This window comes from Plecotus auritus, assembly GCF_963455305.1.
Source record: "Plecotus auritus genome assembly, chromosome: X".
Classification (NCBI taxonomy): Eukaryota; Metazoa; Chordata; class Mammalia; order Chiroptera; family Vespertilionidae; genus Plecotus; species Plecotus auritus.
Window position 1 is genome coordinate 22,349,749 of NC_137784.1, and position 18,018 is coordinate 22,367,766.

At 49.2% G+C, this 18,018-nt stretch overlaps 1 protein-coding gene across 1 annotated transcript; it reads left to right on the forward strand.

Annotated features, from left to right (window-relative positions):
• Positions 1-7,477: 7,477 nt before the first annotated feature.
• LOC308239546 (melanoma-associated antigen B3-like) lies at positions 7,478-14,776 on the forward strand (the record flags this gene model as incomplete). The annotated part of the gene is made up of 2 exons (XM_080652322.1): positions 7,478-7,484; positions 13,734-14,776. 2 exons carry the CDS (start codon positions 7,478-7,480, stop codon positions 14,774-14,776), a joined length of 1,050 nt encoding a protein of 349 aa, XP_080508448.1.
• Positions 14,777-18,018: the final 3,242 nt, after the last annotated feature.

Sequence of the window (18,018 nt, forward strand, 5' to 3'; positions counted from 1 at the left end):
GTAGTCCGATCCTACTGACAGAGGACCCCTAGGCCCCAAAGGGATTCAAGATGAAGGCCGGGTGATTCAGAGCAGCCCTCTGTCCGTGAAAGGGCCACGTGGGGCAGCAGCCCATGCACTCAGCTCTAGGGAGCGCCCCGCCAAGGAAATAAAGAGCGACCCAGCCTCCTCTCTAGCGGTCACCCCGCCACACTCTGTCATGGCGGCCGGGAGCAGAGCCGGCAGGCCGCGGTGACCCTTATTCCTCAGGTGGTGTCTCAGACCGGTCAGGGCCTTGGTTTATTGGAGGAGGGCACTAAGAGGGACCCAGTCTCTACCGGGATTCAGGGTTGTTACACTGAGGGAGGCTGTGGGAGTCACCCCTGGGAGACTAGGGCTTGTCGCCATCTTGATTGGCACTCACTCCTTCCCAGGCCATCTCAGGGAGGTGACTGGTCAGGTCAAAGCGGGCAACCACAGGTCAGCGGAGGGAGAATTTCGTGTTATGCCAGGTTTCAGCAACAGGCCATTGAGCACTGTGGGGATGTGCCACCCCATACCAGTGGGGCCACAAGGAATCCTCCCTGCCTTAGCCAGTGTGCCCCCTGGTTAGATGGTCGGCCTGCACCAAAGTGTCCTGGAGTCGGCAGAGGTCATGGGCAGGTACCTAAGTGGGAGGTCGATCCCTTGCCCGGTTTGGTTCATGCAGGAGGCAACCAATGGATGTGTTGCTTTCATGTCAGTCAATCTCTCTCTCTCTCCCTCTCTCCCTCTCTCCCCCTCTCCTACTTTCCTTCCTTCCACTCTCTCAAACAAAAAAATATGGGATAACTATCCTCCAGTGAGGATTAACAACACAATCAAAACAAGAATCTTGTCTATTTTCAGCGCTGGCGCGTCTCAAAGATAAATGTCAGGCAGGAGTGCCCATCAGCCCTCACTCAGCGTTAACAGGGAAGTTAGTGCCTTGGTCTGAGGGGAGTGGTCCCAGAAATTGTGACCTCAGCATGAGTCCATTTGAGACCTCAGAATTGGGTCCTGTGTAGCTTGACTGACAACTGGGGATCCAAATGAACTCATGATATAAAGGACCCCAACAAATTCTAAGCACTGGGTATCCCCTGATGGGGTGGTGAACTAAAGCCAGGGAGCATTTTCGGTGGCAACATCAGAGTAGCAGAGGGTAGGTTGTCTAGGCCCTTCCCATTATTGGTACGGTAATACTGAGGATGAAGAGAGATGATCCCACATGCCAGAACAAGGGGGGGGGGGGCTACACTGAAATCACCTACTGTCATAGAGTAAATTCAAGGCAGGGATAATAGTACATACTGTGGGATTGACTCTAAAATTTATCTGGTTTCTCAGTGGGATTTTTAAGGGCCAGACTGACCAGGAAAACAGGAGATTTGTAGGATCCTAGAGTAGTGCCCTTAAGGAAGCCTGAAGAGGCACTCCTTGAGAAAGGCAAAGTGAAATCTTCCTGTTAAAGGTGCTCAAGTTACCTTATTCTCCACCCACTAGGTGCCCAAATCACCTGTCTGCTGTCCTAAACAAGAGCCATCATGCCTCGTGGTCATAAGAGCAAGCTCCGTGCTCGTAAGAAACGCCGCCAAAACAAAGCTGAGGACCAAGGTGTTAAGAATGCTCAGGCCCCTGCAGGAGAGGAAGGAGAGGCCGCTTGCTCCTCCTCTTCCATTTTGGGGGATGGCCCCTCAACCTCCACTGGTGCTGGCACTCTTCAGGCACCTCAGGATGCCCCAGCCACTACCAGTGCCGCTGCAGGTGCTTCAGGTGAAAGATCTGCTGTAAAAGCCAAAGGCCAGGTTCAGAAAAGTAAAAAAGCCTCCCAGGTCTCTATTTCCACTGGTGCTGGCACTCTTCAGGCACCTCAGGATGCCCCAGCCACCACCAGTGCTGCTGCAGGTGCTTCAGGTGAAAGATCTCCTGTAAAAGCCAAAGGCCAGGTTCAGAAAAGTAAAAAAGCTTTCCAGGTCTCTATTTCCACTGGTGCTGGCACTCTCCAGGCACCTCAGGATGCCCCAGCCACCACCAGTGCTGCTGCAGGTGCTTCAGGTGACAGATCTGCTGTAAAAGCCAAAGGCCAGGTTCAGAAAAGTAAAAAAGCCTCCCAGGTCTCTATTTCCACTGGTGCTGGCACTCTCCAGGCACCTCAGGATGCCCCAGCCACCTCCAGTGCTGCTGCGGGTGCTTCAGGTGAAAGATCTGCTGTAAAAGCCAAAGGCCAGGTTCAGAAAAGTGAAAAAGCCTCCCAGGTCTCAATTTCCACTGGTGCTGGCACTCTCCAGGCACCTCAGCATGCCCCAGCCACCACCAGTGCTGCTGCGGGTGCTTCAGGTGAAAGATCTCCTGTAAAAGCCAAAGGCCAGGTTCAGAAAAGTAAAAAAGCCTCCCAGGTCTCTATTTCCACTGGTGCTGGCACTCTCCAGGCACCTCAGGATACCCCAGCCACCACCAGTGCTGCTGCGGGTGCTTCAGGTGACAGATCTGCTGTAAAAGCCAAAGGCCAGGTTCAGAAAAGTGAAAAAGCCTCCCAGGTCTCTATTTCCACTGGTGCTGGCACTCTCCAGGCACCTCAGCATGCCCCAGCCACCACCAGTGCTGCTGCAGGTGCTTCAGGTGAAAGATCTGCTGTAAAAGCCAAAAGCCAGGTTCAGAAAAGTGAAAAAGCTTCCCAGGTCTCTATTTCCACTGGTGATGGCACTCTCCAGGCACCTCAGCATGCCCCAGCCACCACCAGTGCTGCTGCGGGTGCTTCAGGTGAAAGATCTCCTGTAAAAGCCAAAGGCCAGGTTCAGAAAAGTAAAAAAGCCTCCCAGGTCTCTATTTCCACTGGTGCTGGCACTCTCCAGGCACCTCAGGATACCCCAGCCACCACCAGTGCTGCTGCGGGTGCTTCAGGTGACAGATCTGCTGTAAAAGCCAAAGGCCAGGTTCAGAAAAGTGAAAAAGCCTCCCAGGTCTCAATTTCCACTGGTGCTGGCACTCTCCAGGCACCTCAGCATGCCCCAGCCACCACCAGTGCTGCTGCAGGTGCTTCAGGTGAAAGATCTGCTGTAAAAGCCAAAAGCCAGGTTCAGAAAAGTGAAAAAGCTTCCCAGGTCTCTATTTCCACTGGTGATGGCACTCTTCAGGCACCTCAGCATGCCCCAGCCACCACCAGTGCTGCTGCAGGTGCTTCAGGTGACAGATCTGCTGTAAAAGCCAAAGGCCAGGTTCAGAAAAGTGAAAAAGCTTCCCAGGTCTCTATTTCCACTGGTGCTGGCACTCTCCAGGCACCTCAGGATGCCCCAGCCACCACCAGTGCTGCTGCAGGTGCTTCAGGTGACAGATCTGCTGTAAAAGCCAAAGGCCAGGTTCAGAAAAGTAAAAAAGCCTCCCAGGTCTCTATTTCCACTGGTGCTGGCACTCTCCAGGCACCTCAGCATGCCCCAGCCACCACCAGTGCCGCTGCAGGTCCTTCAGGTGAAAGATCTGCTGTAAAAGCCAAATGCCAGGTTCAGAAAAGTAAAAAAGCCTCCCAGGTCTCTATTTCCACTGGTGCTGGCACTCTCCAGGCACCTCAGCATGCCCCAGCCACCACCACTGCTGCTGCGGGTGCTTCAGGTGACAGATCTGCTGTAAAAGCCAAAGGCCAGGTTCAGAAAAGTGAAAAAGCTTCCCAGGTCTCTATTTCCACTGGTGCTGGCACTCTCCAGGCACCTCAGGATGCCCCAGCCACCACCAGTGCTGCTGCAGGTGCTTCAGGTGAAAGATCTGCTGTAAAAGCCAAAAGCCAGGTTCAGAAAAGTGAAAAAGCTTCCCAGGTCTCTATTTCCACTGGTGCTGGCACTCTCCAGGCACCTCAGGATGCCCCAGCCACCTCCAGTGCTGCTGCAGGTGCTTCAGGTGAAAGATCTCCTGTAAAAGCCAAAGGCCAGGTTCAGAAAAGTAAAAAAGCCTCCCAGGTCTCTATTTCCACTGGTGCTGGCACTCTCCAGGCACCTCAGGATGCCCCAGCCACCTCCAGTGCCGCTGCAGGTGCTTCAGGTGAAAGATCTGCTTTAAAAGCCAAAGGCCAGGTTCAGAAAAGTAAAACAGCCTCCCAGGTCTCTATTTCCACTGGTGCTGGCACTCTCCAGGCACCTCAGGATGCCCCAGCCACCACCAGTGCTGCTGCGGGTGCTTCAGGTGACAGATCTGCTGTAAAAGCCAAAGGCCAGGTTCAGAAAAGTGAAAAAGCTTCCCAGGTCTCTATTTCCACTGGTGCTGGCACTCTCCAGGCACCTCAGGATGCCCCAGCCAGCACCAGTGCTGCTGCAGGTGCTTCAGGTGAAAGATCTGCTGTAAAAGCCAAAGGCCAGGTTCAGAAAAGTGAAAAAGCCTCCCAGGTCTCAATTTCCACTGGTGCTGGCACTCTCCAGGCACCTCAGCATGCCCCAGCCACCACCAGTGCTGCTGCAGGTGCTTCAGGTGACAGATCTGCTGTAAAAGCCAAAGGCCAGGTTCAGAAAAGTGAAAAAGCTTTCCAGGTCTCTATTTCCACTGGTGCTGGCACTCTCCAGGCACCTCAGCATGCCCCAGCCACCACCAGTGCCGCTGCAGGTCCTTCAGGTGAAAGATCTGCTGTAAAAGCCAAAAGCCAGGTTCAGAAAAGTAAAAAAGCCTCCCAGGTCTCTATTTCCACTGGTGCTGGCACTCTCCAGGCACCTCAGGATGCCCCAGCCAGCACCAGTGCCGCTGCAGGTGCTTCAGGTGAAAGATCTGCTGTAAAAGCCAAAGGCCAGGTTCAGAAAAGTAAAAAAGCCTCCCAGGTCTCAATTTCCACTGGTGCTGGCACTCTCCAGGCACCTCAGGATGCCCCAGCCACCACTGGTGCCACTGCAGGTGCTTCAGGTGACAGATCTGCTGTAAAAGCCAAAGGCCATGTTAGGAAAGGTAAAATTTCCTCTGGAGCCTCAACTTCCACTAAGAGTTCTGGCCAAGATATTCTAAATCAAAAGGCGATTATGTTAGTAGAGTACCTGCTGTATCAATATAAAAAGAAGGAGCCCATTAAAAAGGGAGACATGCTGAAAATCATCCACAAGTGGTTCTGGAAGGACTTTCCTGAGATCCTCCGGAGAGCCTCTGAGCGCATGGATCGGTTCTTCGGCCTGCAAGTGAAAGAAGTGAAGCCCAATGGTAACTACTACATGCTCGTTGGCAATCAAGATGACACCAGCGATGAGAGTGTGGGCTGTGGCTTCAGATTTCCTAACAAAGGGATTCTGATGCCTCTCCTGGCTGTGATCTTCTTGAATGGCAACCGTGCCTCTGAGGAGGAGATCTGGGATTTCCTGGGTGATTTGGGCATCTATGATGGAAAGACTCACTTCATTTTTGGGGAGCCCAGGAAGCTTATCACCCAAGATTTGGTGCAAGAAAAATACCTGGTGTACCAGCCAGTGCCCAACAGTGATCCTCCACGCTATGAGTTCCTGTGGGGTCCAAGAGCCCACGCTGAGACCAGCAAGTTGCAAGTCCTGGAGTTTTTAGCCGATCTCAATGATACCCTGCCCACTGATTACTCACCCCATTATGAAGAGGCTTTGCAAGATGAGGAAGAGAGAAAGCAAGCCAGAGCCCAAGCTGCACCCAGGGCTGCCACTCCTCCCAAGGCTAGTGGAGGCTCCAGTGTAAAGCCTAGGGCTCCTAAGGTTTGAGCTTGATAATATGTCCAACTGCTGCCCACACCCTGAGTGAACTTGAGGTGGAGTCTTCAGTTTTTGGATGAAAGGCCTGTTAAGCAGTTTCCTAATATGCAAAATATCTTGTTGACTTATCTTTGTTTTGTGCGGGTTTTGCATTTTCAAGTTGTGTTCTTTTAGACAAGGTGTGGGGATCCTTTTTTCTGCCATGTGCTGTTTGGGTATTTAGAACGTTATTCGTGAGTCATACAAAGTTATCAACTTAAAAAATAGCCTGCTGCTTTTGGTCAAATATTTAATTAACTCACTCCTAATGCCTTGGCAGGGCCAGACCAAATCATTTTGAGAGTGTTATGTGACCCACATGCTGGAAGTTTTGTACCCCTGTTTTAGACAGAATGTTTATTTAGATCTAGAACATAAGTATAGAAGTTTATGAATCGCACATTTATTACTGTTTATCTAGTTAGGAGTAAGAGTTTCGTTTTAAAAATAGAAATTGGAAATCCTTCATAATTTTGTGTGATCCAGAACAAGATAGTGTGGCTTTTGGATAGAAATATATTTTAGGATGTGAACGAACTGTACACTAAAATACTTTGGAGCAGTAGATAGATATATAGGAGGATAGATAAAGTAAATATTGGCCACTTCTGTTTTAATTTTTTGTTAAATTACACTTGACAACAATATTAGTGGCATATGTGCAGCATAGTTATTAGACATTTCTATAACTTAAACGTGTTTACCTCTGTAAGTTTAGCACCCATTTGAACAATAAGTAGTTAGTTTGTTATTGATTATATAACCTGCTCTGTACTCAACATTACCTGTTACAGCCAAGACATGGAATTGTTCATCTGTAGACAAATGGATAAAAAAGTTGTGGGACATGTATAAAACTGGTCCCTTCTTGTTTGCCTTACTACATTTAGTCTTTTAAAAAATTTTAAAAACATATACCTGAGTTTGCTTATGTTTTTCCACAATGTTTGAGAAAATAAATCCTAGTGGATCAGACTTCTTGTTTCATGCCTTTTATTTTACACATTTATTAATTGAGTATCGGCTCTTTGAAAGTCTTCATGTTCGCACTGGGGATGTTTAGTCAAAGAAGCCCCTGCCCATGCAATTATAGGTTGTGGGAGAAGCTCTAATTACAAAAGAGAGTGATATATTCTTCACTTCATAAGGAACAAGTGAAAAGGGGAATGAGATGGGTGGGGATAGCATATTAGTTAATTTTCATTGCTAAGCAGAATTTTGTCTTACTAGGTTTAATTTTTTTCTGGAACACTACATATTTTCTGATATCTCTTATGTAAAAAAAAAAAAATACTCCAGCTAGATGGATGATAATATCTGAGGTCAGAGATAATCTTCTATACTAATAATAGCGTAGGGCCATCATGACCAGATGGACGACCAGTCACCAGGTGCATGGAGCACCTCTGGGTCCCACCCCCGTGACCCACAGGCTCCTATCACATCAAGGCTAGTGGCCTGGTGGGCAGGGCAAAGCAGGTGCAGAGTAGGGCCTGGCAGCCAGGCGCCTGGACGAGCGAGTGTGCAGGCCTACAGACAGGCAGCAGGGCCTGGCTGCCAGGGGCCGGGGCCCACAGACAGACAGCAGGGCCTGGCTGCCAGGCACCGGGGCCCACGGATAGATGGCAGGGCCTGGCTGCCAGGCGCTGGGGCCCACAGACAGCAAGGCTTGGCTGCCAGGTGCCGGGGCCCGCAGACAGCAGGGCCTGGCTGCCAGGCACTGGGGCCCACAGACAGACATCAGGGCCTGGCTGCCAGGCGCCATGGCGAGTGAGCAGGCCTGCAGACAGACAGTGGGGCCTGGCTGCCAGGCGTTGCCTCAAGCAAGTGAACAGGGCCACAGACAAACAGCGGTGCCTGCCTGCCAGGCACCGGGGCCTGCAGACAGCAGGGCCTGGCTGCCAGGCACCGGGCCCACAGACAGCAGGGCCTGGCTGCCAGGCACTGGGGCCCACAGACAGACAACAGGGCCTGGCTGCCAGGCGCTGCAGCAAGCGAGTGAACAGGCCCACAGACAGACAGCAGGGCCTGGCTGCCAGGCGCCATGGCGAGTGAGCAAGCAGGCCTGCAGACAGCAGGGCCTGCCAGCCACAGCGGGCCTGCAGTCCCACCTCTGATCTGAACAGCAGAGGAAACACCTTTTCTGATCGCTCATTGGCTAAGCTCCCCGTACGCCACTCACAGTGTTCTTGGTAACTTGGGTAATATGAATCCAAGAAGGTAATCTAGGGTTTTTCCACCTCACTCCTGGAGGAAAAAAATAAAGGTCCACTGCTGGAGGGCTAAGAAATGTCATATACTTCCCTAGCTGGTTTGGCTCAGTGGATAGAGCCTCGGCCTGCTGAGCGCAGAGTCCAGGTTTGATTCTGGTCAAGGGCATGTACCTAGGTTGCAGGCTCCTCCCTGGCCAGGGACCAGGTCATGGCTCATGCAAGAGGCAAACATTCGAAGTGTCCCTCTCACATTGATGTTTCTCTCTGTCTTTCCCTCTCTCTTCCACGCTCTCTAAAAGTCAATGGAAAAATATCCTCAGGTGAGGATTAAAAAAGAAAGAAAGAACTGTCATATCCTATGAAAGAGACATCTTGAAAATGCCTAAAGAAAGTTGTCATTTTTTCATGGTGAAGGGACTGGAGTCTGTGTTCATGAAAACACCTTGGTGGCTGTGGCGGCCAACAGTGGCAGCAGCAGTGGGGTTATGGGGGCAGCACCTTCCCCTGATCAGCCCAGTCACCTCCTGCAGAGGGAGGCCAGACTGTGGCTTAGGCCTAAGCCATCAGTAGGACATCCCCCAGGGGCTCCTGGATTGGAGAGGGTGCAGGTCGGGCTGAGGGACCCCCCTCCCGTGCACAAATTTTGTGCACTGGGCCTCTAGTCATAGTAATAATTGCCATTCCCTAATGTGAATACAAGACAGGCACAGTGACAGTTGCTTTCTATCCGTTACATATATCACACCAGTCCTATAAGGTAGTGCTTGTCAGACTCACTGTACAGTGTAAAGCCTGAGGCTCATAGACTAATTCACCAGGCTCATAAAGGACAAAGCTGGAAATAGACTCCACATCTAAATTACAGTAAGCCCACACTGTTCTTCTCCTCCCACCCTGAGACACACCCTGTGCTTCTTATTTCAATTTTCTTCTCATTACTTCAAAATCTGTTTGAAGTGATCAAAGGAATAGCCCTGTTCCCAAACTACTGGATTGGAAAACATAGCCAGAACAATAAGAATACCATTATAGTTAAGAGGTAGGGATAAATAAATGAAAGATACAGTGTTTTGTGGCAGTATGATCGCCTACATTTGCAATGTTAGATAACCTCAATAAGTCAGGGGTTCTCAAAATTATCCTGGACAGTCTCTTCCCTGTAGAAAGTAAACCTGTCAGAACAGAATTCACATGAAAATCTTCATCTGGCTGATGAAGAGAAAAAATAGTTCAATGCATTTTTTTTCCCCCAGACAACCCACCACCTGCTCAGGGACTCCTGCCTTGTGCTACAGTTTACTCCTGGAGAGGGACCTATTCTCTGCCAGGTGTGTAAAGTGGAAACTGCTTCAGAGTTTGCAGAGATGTGGAATTTACCAGGAAGCCTTTAATCCAAGAGATAGGAACCAAGATGAGGGCCCCACGTAGAGGGATAGGCGAGACCAACACCCCAGAATATAGGAGATCACAGGGACACCGGTCCCATGTGCTCTCAAACACAGAGGGTCTCAGAAACAACTGTCAGGCTGAACATACCCTCCCGTATTCTGTCTTCTTAGGGGCATAAGAGCCTTCGTCTAAGAGCAGAGTTCTCAGGTCATTAGAGGAAGGAGTACCAGGTTCTCATAGAAATGGCAGTGATAAACATTAATAAGGATTATGGCAGGACCCAGCCAGAGCAGTAGGATCCCATACAGTCCCATCCCAATGGTCAGCCCTGTGAGGTTCAGTCGTCGGCCCTGTCAGGTTGTTTGTGGCTAAAACTGATTTTCAAATCAGGCCCCTGGAAAGTGAGTATTTTTCTGCAGGCTCATTTCAGCAGAGAGTTGAATCCCAGGAAGGGTGCAGAGTCAACAACTTGAAAGAATACAAAATAACCCACAATTGGCAGGGCTGCAATTAATCCCTCCTCCACTGTTATCACTGGGAGGCACAGGCAAAAGCAGGCAGGCTCAAGTCCTCCTTGATTTTGCCTGCAGGGTTTCAAAGAGATGAGAGCGTTGGTGTACAGACTGGATCATCAGCAGAGAGTGAAATCCCAGGCATGACAGTGTCATGGCAAAAATCCTGTATGTGGAATTAGGCAACGAACTGCTCCATAGCAGGTATGTCTTTAGAATGTTCCTATCTGTAGTTGGACCTGGAAGGTCAGAGGCGGAGCTTCCAGGTGAAGGTTAATCCTCATTTCTTAAAAGGGGGTGGTCTCAGGGACTTAACATCCTTGGACTAAAGGGGGAAGCCCCATTCAGTAAAGGAAGGATACCTGGTTTCTAGCAGGATTCAATATGATGGCATGGAGTAAGAGTGAGTGTATCCCTCTCAGAAAGAAGGGGACCACATAGAGCCCTGTACTTGTTGTCAGACTTGATAACGTATCACCTAGTCTTGGTGGCATGATTAGTCATACTCATTTTCTCCCAGAAGTCTCATGGAAGTGAGGAACTTCGTCAAAGTGGGCAGCCACAGATTCTCCCACAGATTATATATTGTATCCTCTGATGAGGATTTATTACAAAATTATTCTTGCTAAGAAACATCTTTGGTTATTGCAATTTCTGTGTTTTGGAGTTTGGTAATATGCTCAAGTTCACACAGGACTAATAAGTGACAGGGCTGGGACAAGGCTCCTGGCCTGAATTCCTCTAGAGCCCAAACTGTTCATTCTACTCCTGTCTACCTAAAGCAGACCTAGTGTTCCTTAATATTCCAAAATTTACCTCAGGGAATAACAATAAGGACTCTGTGCTCAAAGAATTGGATTGGAATACATAGCAAAAGCAACTAAGAACACGGGAAAACGAAAGTTACAAATAAAGAGAAGCAGATCATATTCAGTGACAATGTAACCATTTCTGTCTGCAGAGTCAGATAACTTCAAAATCAGGGATCCCAGACCCCTCCTGGACAACTCCTTCCTGTTAGGAGCTAAATCAATTGTAACAGGAGTCAGAAGGCTAACTCTTGACTTTTGAAAGAGAGATCAGTGTCATTTTTCTCTAACAGCCCATCCCTATGGTGTGCCCCCTGCCTTGTGTTACAGTTTCCCTATCTCACAAGTCTGGCACATGAACCTGCAAGGTTTGGACACTGCTCAAGAATTTGCAGGAATGTGGCATTTCCCAGGAATCTGTTCAACTAGGAGACAAGAGACAAAATGAGGACCCCTATGAATGAGGACTGGGGAGACAATCACTCCCAAATGTAGGGGATAATTCAGAAACCTGACCAAACCTAGAATGCCCAGGCAGAACATTCTGACTGCGCACCCCATCTTGTACTCATAATTCTCAGTGAGGTGAAGATCTTGGCTAAGGAGAGTGGCTTCAGTTAAGGAGAGGGTGGATCCTAGATTGGACAGATATAAAGTTGAGGACACTGAATGAGGGATGTGGGGACCGCTGACTCCAGAACAGTGCTGTTCCATGGAGACTGAGCCTTAGATCACCCTCTCAGGACCCAAACATCCCTGGCCTAATGTGGTTCACTCTTCCTTCCACGTGGGAGGTCTCCACAAGAAATGGACCTTGACCTGAGTACAGTAACCTCGGATCAGGGAGGGTGGAATCCCAGAACTTGTCAGGAGCACAGTGAAGTCCCTGAGTGAGGAAAGAGGGGATCACTTGTCCCATAAATGAGAGAGCTTTACAGACTCCCACCACAATTCTTAACCGTGAAAGACCCCGGGGGGAGCTAAAAAGGCCGAGAAGCCTCCTCATTTCTGCCTGCTGATCTCAGGGAAGGACGGGCTTTGTCTAACAGGATGGGGTCCCAGTTGTGTAGCGGGAGGCTCACAGAATCCCGCCCCTGTTGTCAGGCTTGTGAGGGCAGACATCATAAGCAGTGTGCCCTGTCTACCTCACTGCCTTCTCAGGAACGTGAGGGCTTTGTTTGGGGTCTGGAAGCCTCGAGTTAGTAGAGGTTCCCAGGCTCTTACAGAAACCAAGGTGCGGACCCTGAATAAAGACCTGCGGACCACCTGGTCCCACAGAGTCCCGCCCCTGCTGTCAGCTGTTGGAGACCCTGGGCAGCCATAGCCGGATGTGATTCGCCCAGACTTCCTGTTGGGCGTCAAGTAACTTAGACTGGCTGCCATTTTTTTTTCCGTTGCGGTTGGAGTCCCAGCACTGTTCTGAAGTCTAAGGTGAGGATCTGAGTGTGGACTGCTGAGACCACGCCTGCTCCCATAACAAAATTTACCTTAAAAAATCCCACCTCTGTAATCAGCAGTGGAAGGTCTTTAAGAGCTCTCAGGCTAACGTCTGCCTGGACAGCCCTCACGTTCCTGAGAAGGCCTTGGACTAAGAAAGTAGTTCTGATTCTTCAGAATAAGGAAACCCAGGCCCTAACTAGAGTCAACGAGAGGGTCCTTCCTGGGTGCTAATGATGGGATCGCTTCCCACGAAAGACGGCAACACAAAGCAGCACCCCTACTCTCAGTTCTGGGAGTCTCCAGGCAGGCTTAGTCATTTGGCAGGCCCCGACTTTCCTCCTAGGAATTCAATGAAGTGAGGCCTTTGTTTGGAGGCTGACGGACTCAGTTCAGTAGAGGGAGGAGTCTCCAGCTCTGATAGGTATCTAATGAGGACCCTAAGTGAGAGCTTAGAGACCAACAGGATATGTGTCAACCTGAGCCACCACTATCATTTCTGTCTGGAACATTCTGGCTGGTTAAGAGTGTTAGACTCATTCAGAAGCCTCAATTCTGCAGAGAGAGGAGACGCATGGGGAGGTTCCTGAATGAACACTGGTGGTACCACTCACAACCACCCCCCCCCAAAAAAAAAATAGACCACAGAGAGTGCCCTCTTGCAGCACTGAGGAGACTAGGCATGGGAGTCAGGTGTATTGGACCCTCTTTTATTTGATGGTAGTGTGTGGGTGAGAGCCTTTCTGAGTTTATGGATGTCAGATCTGTAGAGACAGTGTCCCAGGCCTTAATTAGAGTGAAGTTGAAGACCCTAAATGAGTACTGAGGACCCCAATGAGTCCAGGGCAGTGAGTCCCATGTAGCTGTCAGCAATGGGTGCCCTCTGGCAAGGACAGTGGTCAGAGGTGCCCCTATATTTCCCCTTAAGATGCCCCAAGAAGATGAGGATCTGAGTTTAAGGTATATATTTAGAACAGCATAGAAGAGGGGGCCCAGGCCCTGCCAAAAGTTGATGTGGTGATCTTGAATGGAAACTGAGGGGACCCCTACACTCCATAGCAGCAGGGGCTCCACAAGACTAGTGCTGCCTACTGCTGCAGTCAGCCCTAGTAGCACTAGATGAAGCCCCTGAGTGAGCGAAGAGGGGATTACTAGTCCCAGAAATGAGGGGGCTGTACAGACCCCCACCACAATTATTAACCATGAGAGTCCCCAAGGGGAGCTAAAAGGTATCTAATGAGAACCCTAAGGGAGAGCTTAGAGACCACCAGATTATCTGTCAACCTGAGCCACCCCTGCCCAGAAGCCTGGTCTGAAGTCTTAAGGTGAGGACCTGAGTGTGGACTGCTGAGACCACGCCTGCTCCCATAACAGAAGTGAGCCTACAAAGACCCACCTCTGTGACCAGCAGTGGAAGGTCTCTAAGAGCTCTCGGGTTAAGGTCTGCCTGGACAGTCTCAGGGAGGACTGCCCAGCTGCAGCCTGAGGCTCACTTTAATGATTCCCACGCAGTTCTCAGAGGACAGATTGATCATAACAGGAGCCCTGTAAGTTCTTAGAGCACTGCCCTCAAGGACAGCTGCAGAAGTGGCCTTCTTTAAGAAAGGTAGTATATCCCTGTTGAAAGTGCTCACACCCTCTCATCCTTTCTTCTCTCAGGCTCAGATGAACTGCTGCCCTACCTGCACTTCTACCTTCTGTATTTGACAGTCATCATGCCTCGGTGTCAAAAAAATAAGCGCCAAATCCGTGAGAAACACCACCAGGCCCAAGGTGCGACCAGGAGTCTGAGGAGTGCCAAGGAAAAAGCATTGCCCTCCTCGTCCCCTGCTCCTCTTGAAGCTGTTTTGCAGAGCAAGCCTGCTACAAGGTCATGTAGCATTCGCAGGTGGCCTCACAGAGCGATATCCACCATCACTAAGTCTGCAGGTGTTTCTCGCACAAGATTATCTAAAGGAGTCAATTGCAAAATGGAGAACAAGAAAAGTTCCTCCAAGGCCTCACCTTCCGAAGTGCAGTCTCAAAGAGACCCTCTAACTGAGATGAGCGGTATGTTGGTGCAGTTCCTGATGCAGATGTACAAAATGAAAAAGCCTATTAGGAAAGCAGATATGCTCAAGATTGTCCATAAAAAGTACAAAAATCGCTTCTTTGAGATCCTCAGAAGAGCAGCTTTCAGCATAGAGGTGGTATTTGGTGTTGACTTAAAGGAAGTTGACGGTAAGAAGCATTTCTATGATCTTGTCAGCAAAATGGATCTCCCCAACAATGGGAGGGTCAGCCGTGGCAGGGTATTTCCCAAGACCGGTCTCCTGATGATTATCCTGGGCATGATCTTCATGAAAGGCAACTGCGCCACTGAGCAGAAAATCTGGGAATTCCTGAATAAGATGAGGGTATATGCTGGAAAGAGGCACTTCATATTTGGAGAGCCAAAGAAGCTCATCACCCAAGATTTCGTGAAGCTGAAGTACCTGGAGTATCGCCAGGTGCCCGACAGTGATCCTCCATGCTACGAGTTCCTGTGGGGCCCAAGAGCCTATGCTGAAACCAGCAAGATGGAAGTCCTGCAGTTTTTGGCCAAGATTAATCAAACCATCCCCAGCGCCTTCACATCCTGGTATGAAGAGGCTTTGCAAGATGAGAAAGAAGGAGCCCAAGCCACAATTCCAGTAGGGGCTGATACCAATGCCATGCAGTGAATGATTCAGGCTCACATCCAGCAGCTCCTCCCACACCTGGTGAAGTTGAGGTACATTCTTTATTTTGTGATTGAAGAGAAAGAGCAGTCATGTTCCAAGTAGTGGAGAGCTGGATGATGGAAGAAACACACTGTATGATACCTTAGTGTTCCTATTCTGTGTGGGCAATTTGGAGATTTGTCTGTATTTTCACTTGTTCCTGTTTTTCAGTGCTGTTACTTCTAAATAAAAGTTTTCTAGCATTGCAATCTAAGTTAATTATATTGGTCATTCTTGTTATTTAGCAAGTTTAAAAATAAGAGTTTTGCTGTTTTGTAAAAACAAATTTGGAAAGCTTCCATCTTATTTAGTAATGTGATACAAGATGGCATGGCATTGGAATATGCATTTCCTTGAAAATGTAAAGAAATAAAGCAGTAAAATATATGGAAGCATTAAATAGAGAAAAAAGTAATATCATCAATTGGGGCTTACCAATCCCTTTTACTCTGTGTTTTATAAGGTTTTAAATTACAGTATGTACTTGACTAATTCGAGAATGTAGAATTAAATGATAATAAATATACCTCATGCTCACTGGCTCATTTATTCCCCAAACAGTAATTGCACATCTGCTCTTAGAAGGCTCCACGCTAGTACTGGGGGAGCAGAAAAGAAGAAGACTTAGCCACAGACCATAAAGATTATAGAGTTGAGAAGCATCTATCAGATTGGGAAAATGGTAATATACACTCCAAGACTGAAAAACCAAATGAAAAGATTGGATAAGAACAGAGGAGAGCAGTCAAGTGTAAATGCCCTGAAGCAAGGCAGTGTTAAACCTAATAGAAGTTCCTTGATGGGAGGGAATTTCATATAGCTGCATGGTGGGCTAGATGATGCTGTAAAAATCTTGAGAAGAAGCCAGACCCTCAGACAGATGGTGGGCCACAGTGTAAAGACTAAGGTTAAATGAAAAAATCTAATCTAATAATAGAGGAATATGCAAATTTGTCTGATACAGTGTCACATCACGATCAGATCAGCAGACTACATTCCCGCCTTCTGCTAGGGCAGCTGCAAGGCCCAGGGTAGGATAGGATACGATAGGAGGGGATAAGAAAGGAGAGGGAGAGGAAGGCAGGCCTGCATGCAGACAGGCCAAGAAAAGAAACAGAAATACAGAAAGGGAACAAGAAAAAGACGCAGGAATGGAAAAGGGAAGGAAACTGCAGGAGGAAGGGGGTGGTGACCGTGGGGTGAGGGGGCACTGAGCAGGTGTGCCTGATGAGGGGTGGGGCGAAGGCGGTGGGGAGCGGGGAGCCCTGCCCAGATTCGGGAGGAGGGAAGTGGCAGCCATTGGTGGGGAGGCGCCCACGGGTCCGGGACAGAGTGGAGGATGGTCTGAGGCCTTCTGGGCAGAGGCGCTACTGCTTCGAGGCAGCAGCGCCCGGGACTGCATGGGCCTCGGCCACCCTGGTTGGACCGGGCGACCCGGATGGGGAATGGGAGTAGGACAGCAGCAGGGAGGCCAGGGGAGGGGGATTGGCGAACACCTGGCCAGGGCTGAGCCCTGGGCTGGGGGTTAACACCCCTTCCCCCCCCCCCCCCCCGCAACAGAAGTTTTACGAAGGGAGGGAGGGAAGAACTTTATAAAGGAGTCAGTAGAGAGCAGAGTTAAAGAAGGAGAGAGGATGTGTGAGTGAACTGTAGGAGCTATGATGAAAATCAAGTATAGTTGTGTGCTGGGGTCAGATTTTAAAAGCAGGAGTCAGAAAAGAAAAAAGATAAATGATAGTGAATAATTAGGCAGGTAGATATTAAAACATTGGAAGTAAGTAGAAAAGAATGTGGATGAGAAAGAAAGAGGGAGGGAAGAAAAGTTTTAAAGGGGAGCCGGCTGAGCTTAAAAGGAGAATGGGAAGAAGGAAGAAATAGGGGAGGGAGCAAAGCAGGTCTGAGGGAGGAAGTGAAGAAAAAAATTAAGGTGGGAAGGAAGGGAAAGCGGAGGGAGGGCAGGGGTAAAGATAAAGGAAAGAAGGAATGTGGAGAAGGAGGGAGGGTAGGAGAAAGATGGGAAGAAGGATGATGAAACAGAAGTAGGAAATAAGGACAAAAGAAGAGTTTATAAATGATGAGTCAGTAGGAAAAAGTGTTACATAAAGGAGAGAGAAAAATTGTTTGACAGGGAGAAGCCAATAAGGAAGTCAAATACAATTGTGTGTGAAGGGGATAAGATTTTTAAAAAGTTAATAGGGGGATCAGGCCGGCAGGGGAGGACAGTTAGGGGGATCAGGCAGGCAGGCAGAGAGGTTAGGGCAGGCAGGCAGGTGAGCGGTTAGGAGCCAGAGGTCCCAGATTGCAAGAGAGTTATCCAACTGCCAGTTGAGGCCCGATCCCCCAAAGCTTCCAGATTGGAGAGGGTGCAGGTTCAGCTGAGGGACCCCCCATGCACTGGGCCTCTAGTAAATAAATAAAAATAAAAGAGGTCACTGCGCAGAGCCCCTCTCCTGCTGTCAGTCCTATATACCCTAGAGCAGTGGTCAGCAAACTGCGGCTCAAGAGCCACATGCAGTTCGCGAGCCACGGTTTGCCGCTCTGTTGACTAATGAGTTTGCCAACCACTGACCTAGACTCTCGATTCCAATAATTACAGGCTGTTGTTGTTCCTTGTGATTAAGCCCCTATCCCAGTGGTCAGCAAACTCATTAGTCAACAGAGTGGCAAACCGCGGCTCGGGAGCCGCATGTGGCTCGCGAGCCGCAGTTTGCCGACCACTGCCCTAGAGTAATGCAGGCTGAGGTAACTCCTCATTTTTGCCTGGGAAGGAGGTAGGTTCAGGTAGACAAAGGCCTTTATCTAAAGTGGGCAATTCCATTAGGCAGAGGGAGGAGTCTTGGCCTTAAAACGATTAAAGGTAAGACCATCGGTGCTACTACGGTAAGTAGAACTCTCCTCAAAATAGGGCACTGCACAGAGCAACATCCTGGCTGGGTAGCCAGCTGTGGAGTACTTAGGGAAGTTAGAGCTTTGGTCTGAGGCTTGTAGACTAAGGTCAGTATAGAGAGGAATTCCAAATCCTACCTGGACTCAAGGTCAAAGTCCTGAATGAGGACTGAGGGAGTCACTGACTCCAGAACAATGGGGTCAGAGATCCTACCCCTGTTGTCAGCAGGCAGAGGCCACAATTATTCTGTCAACTTGGGTCCCAGGTATATGAGGATTTTTGTCTGAGGATCATGGAGTCACGTCAGCAGAAGATA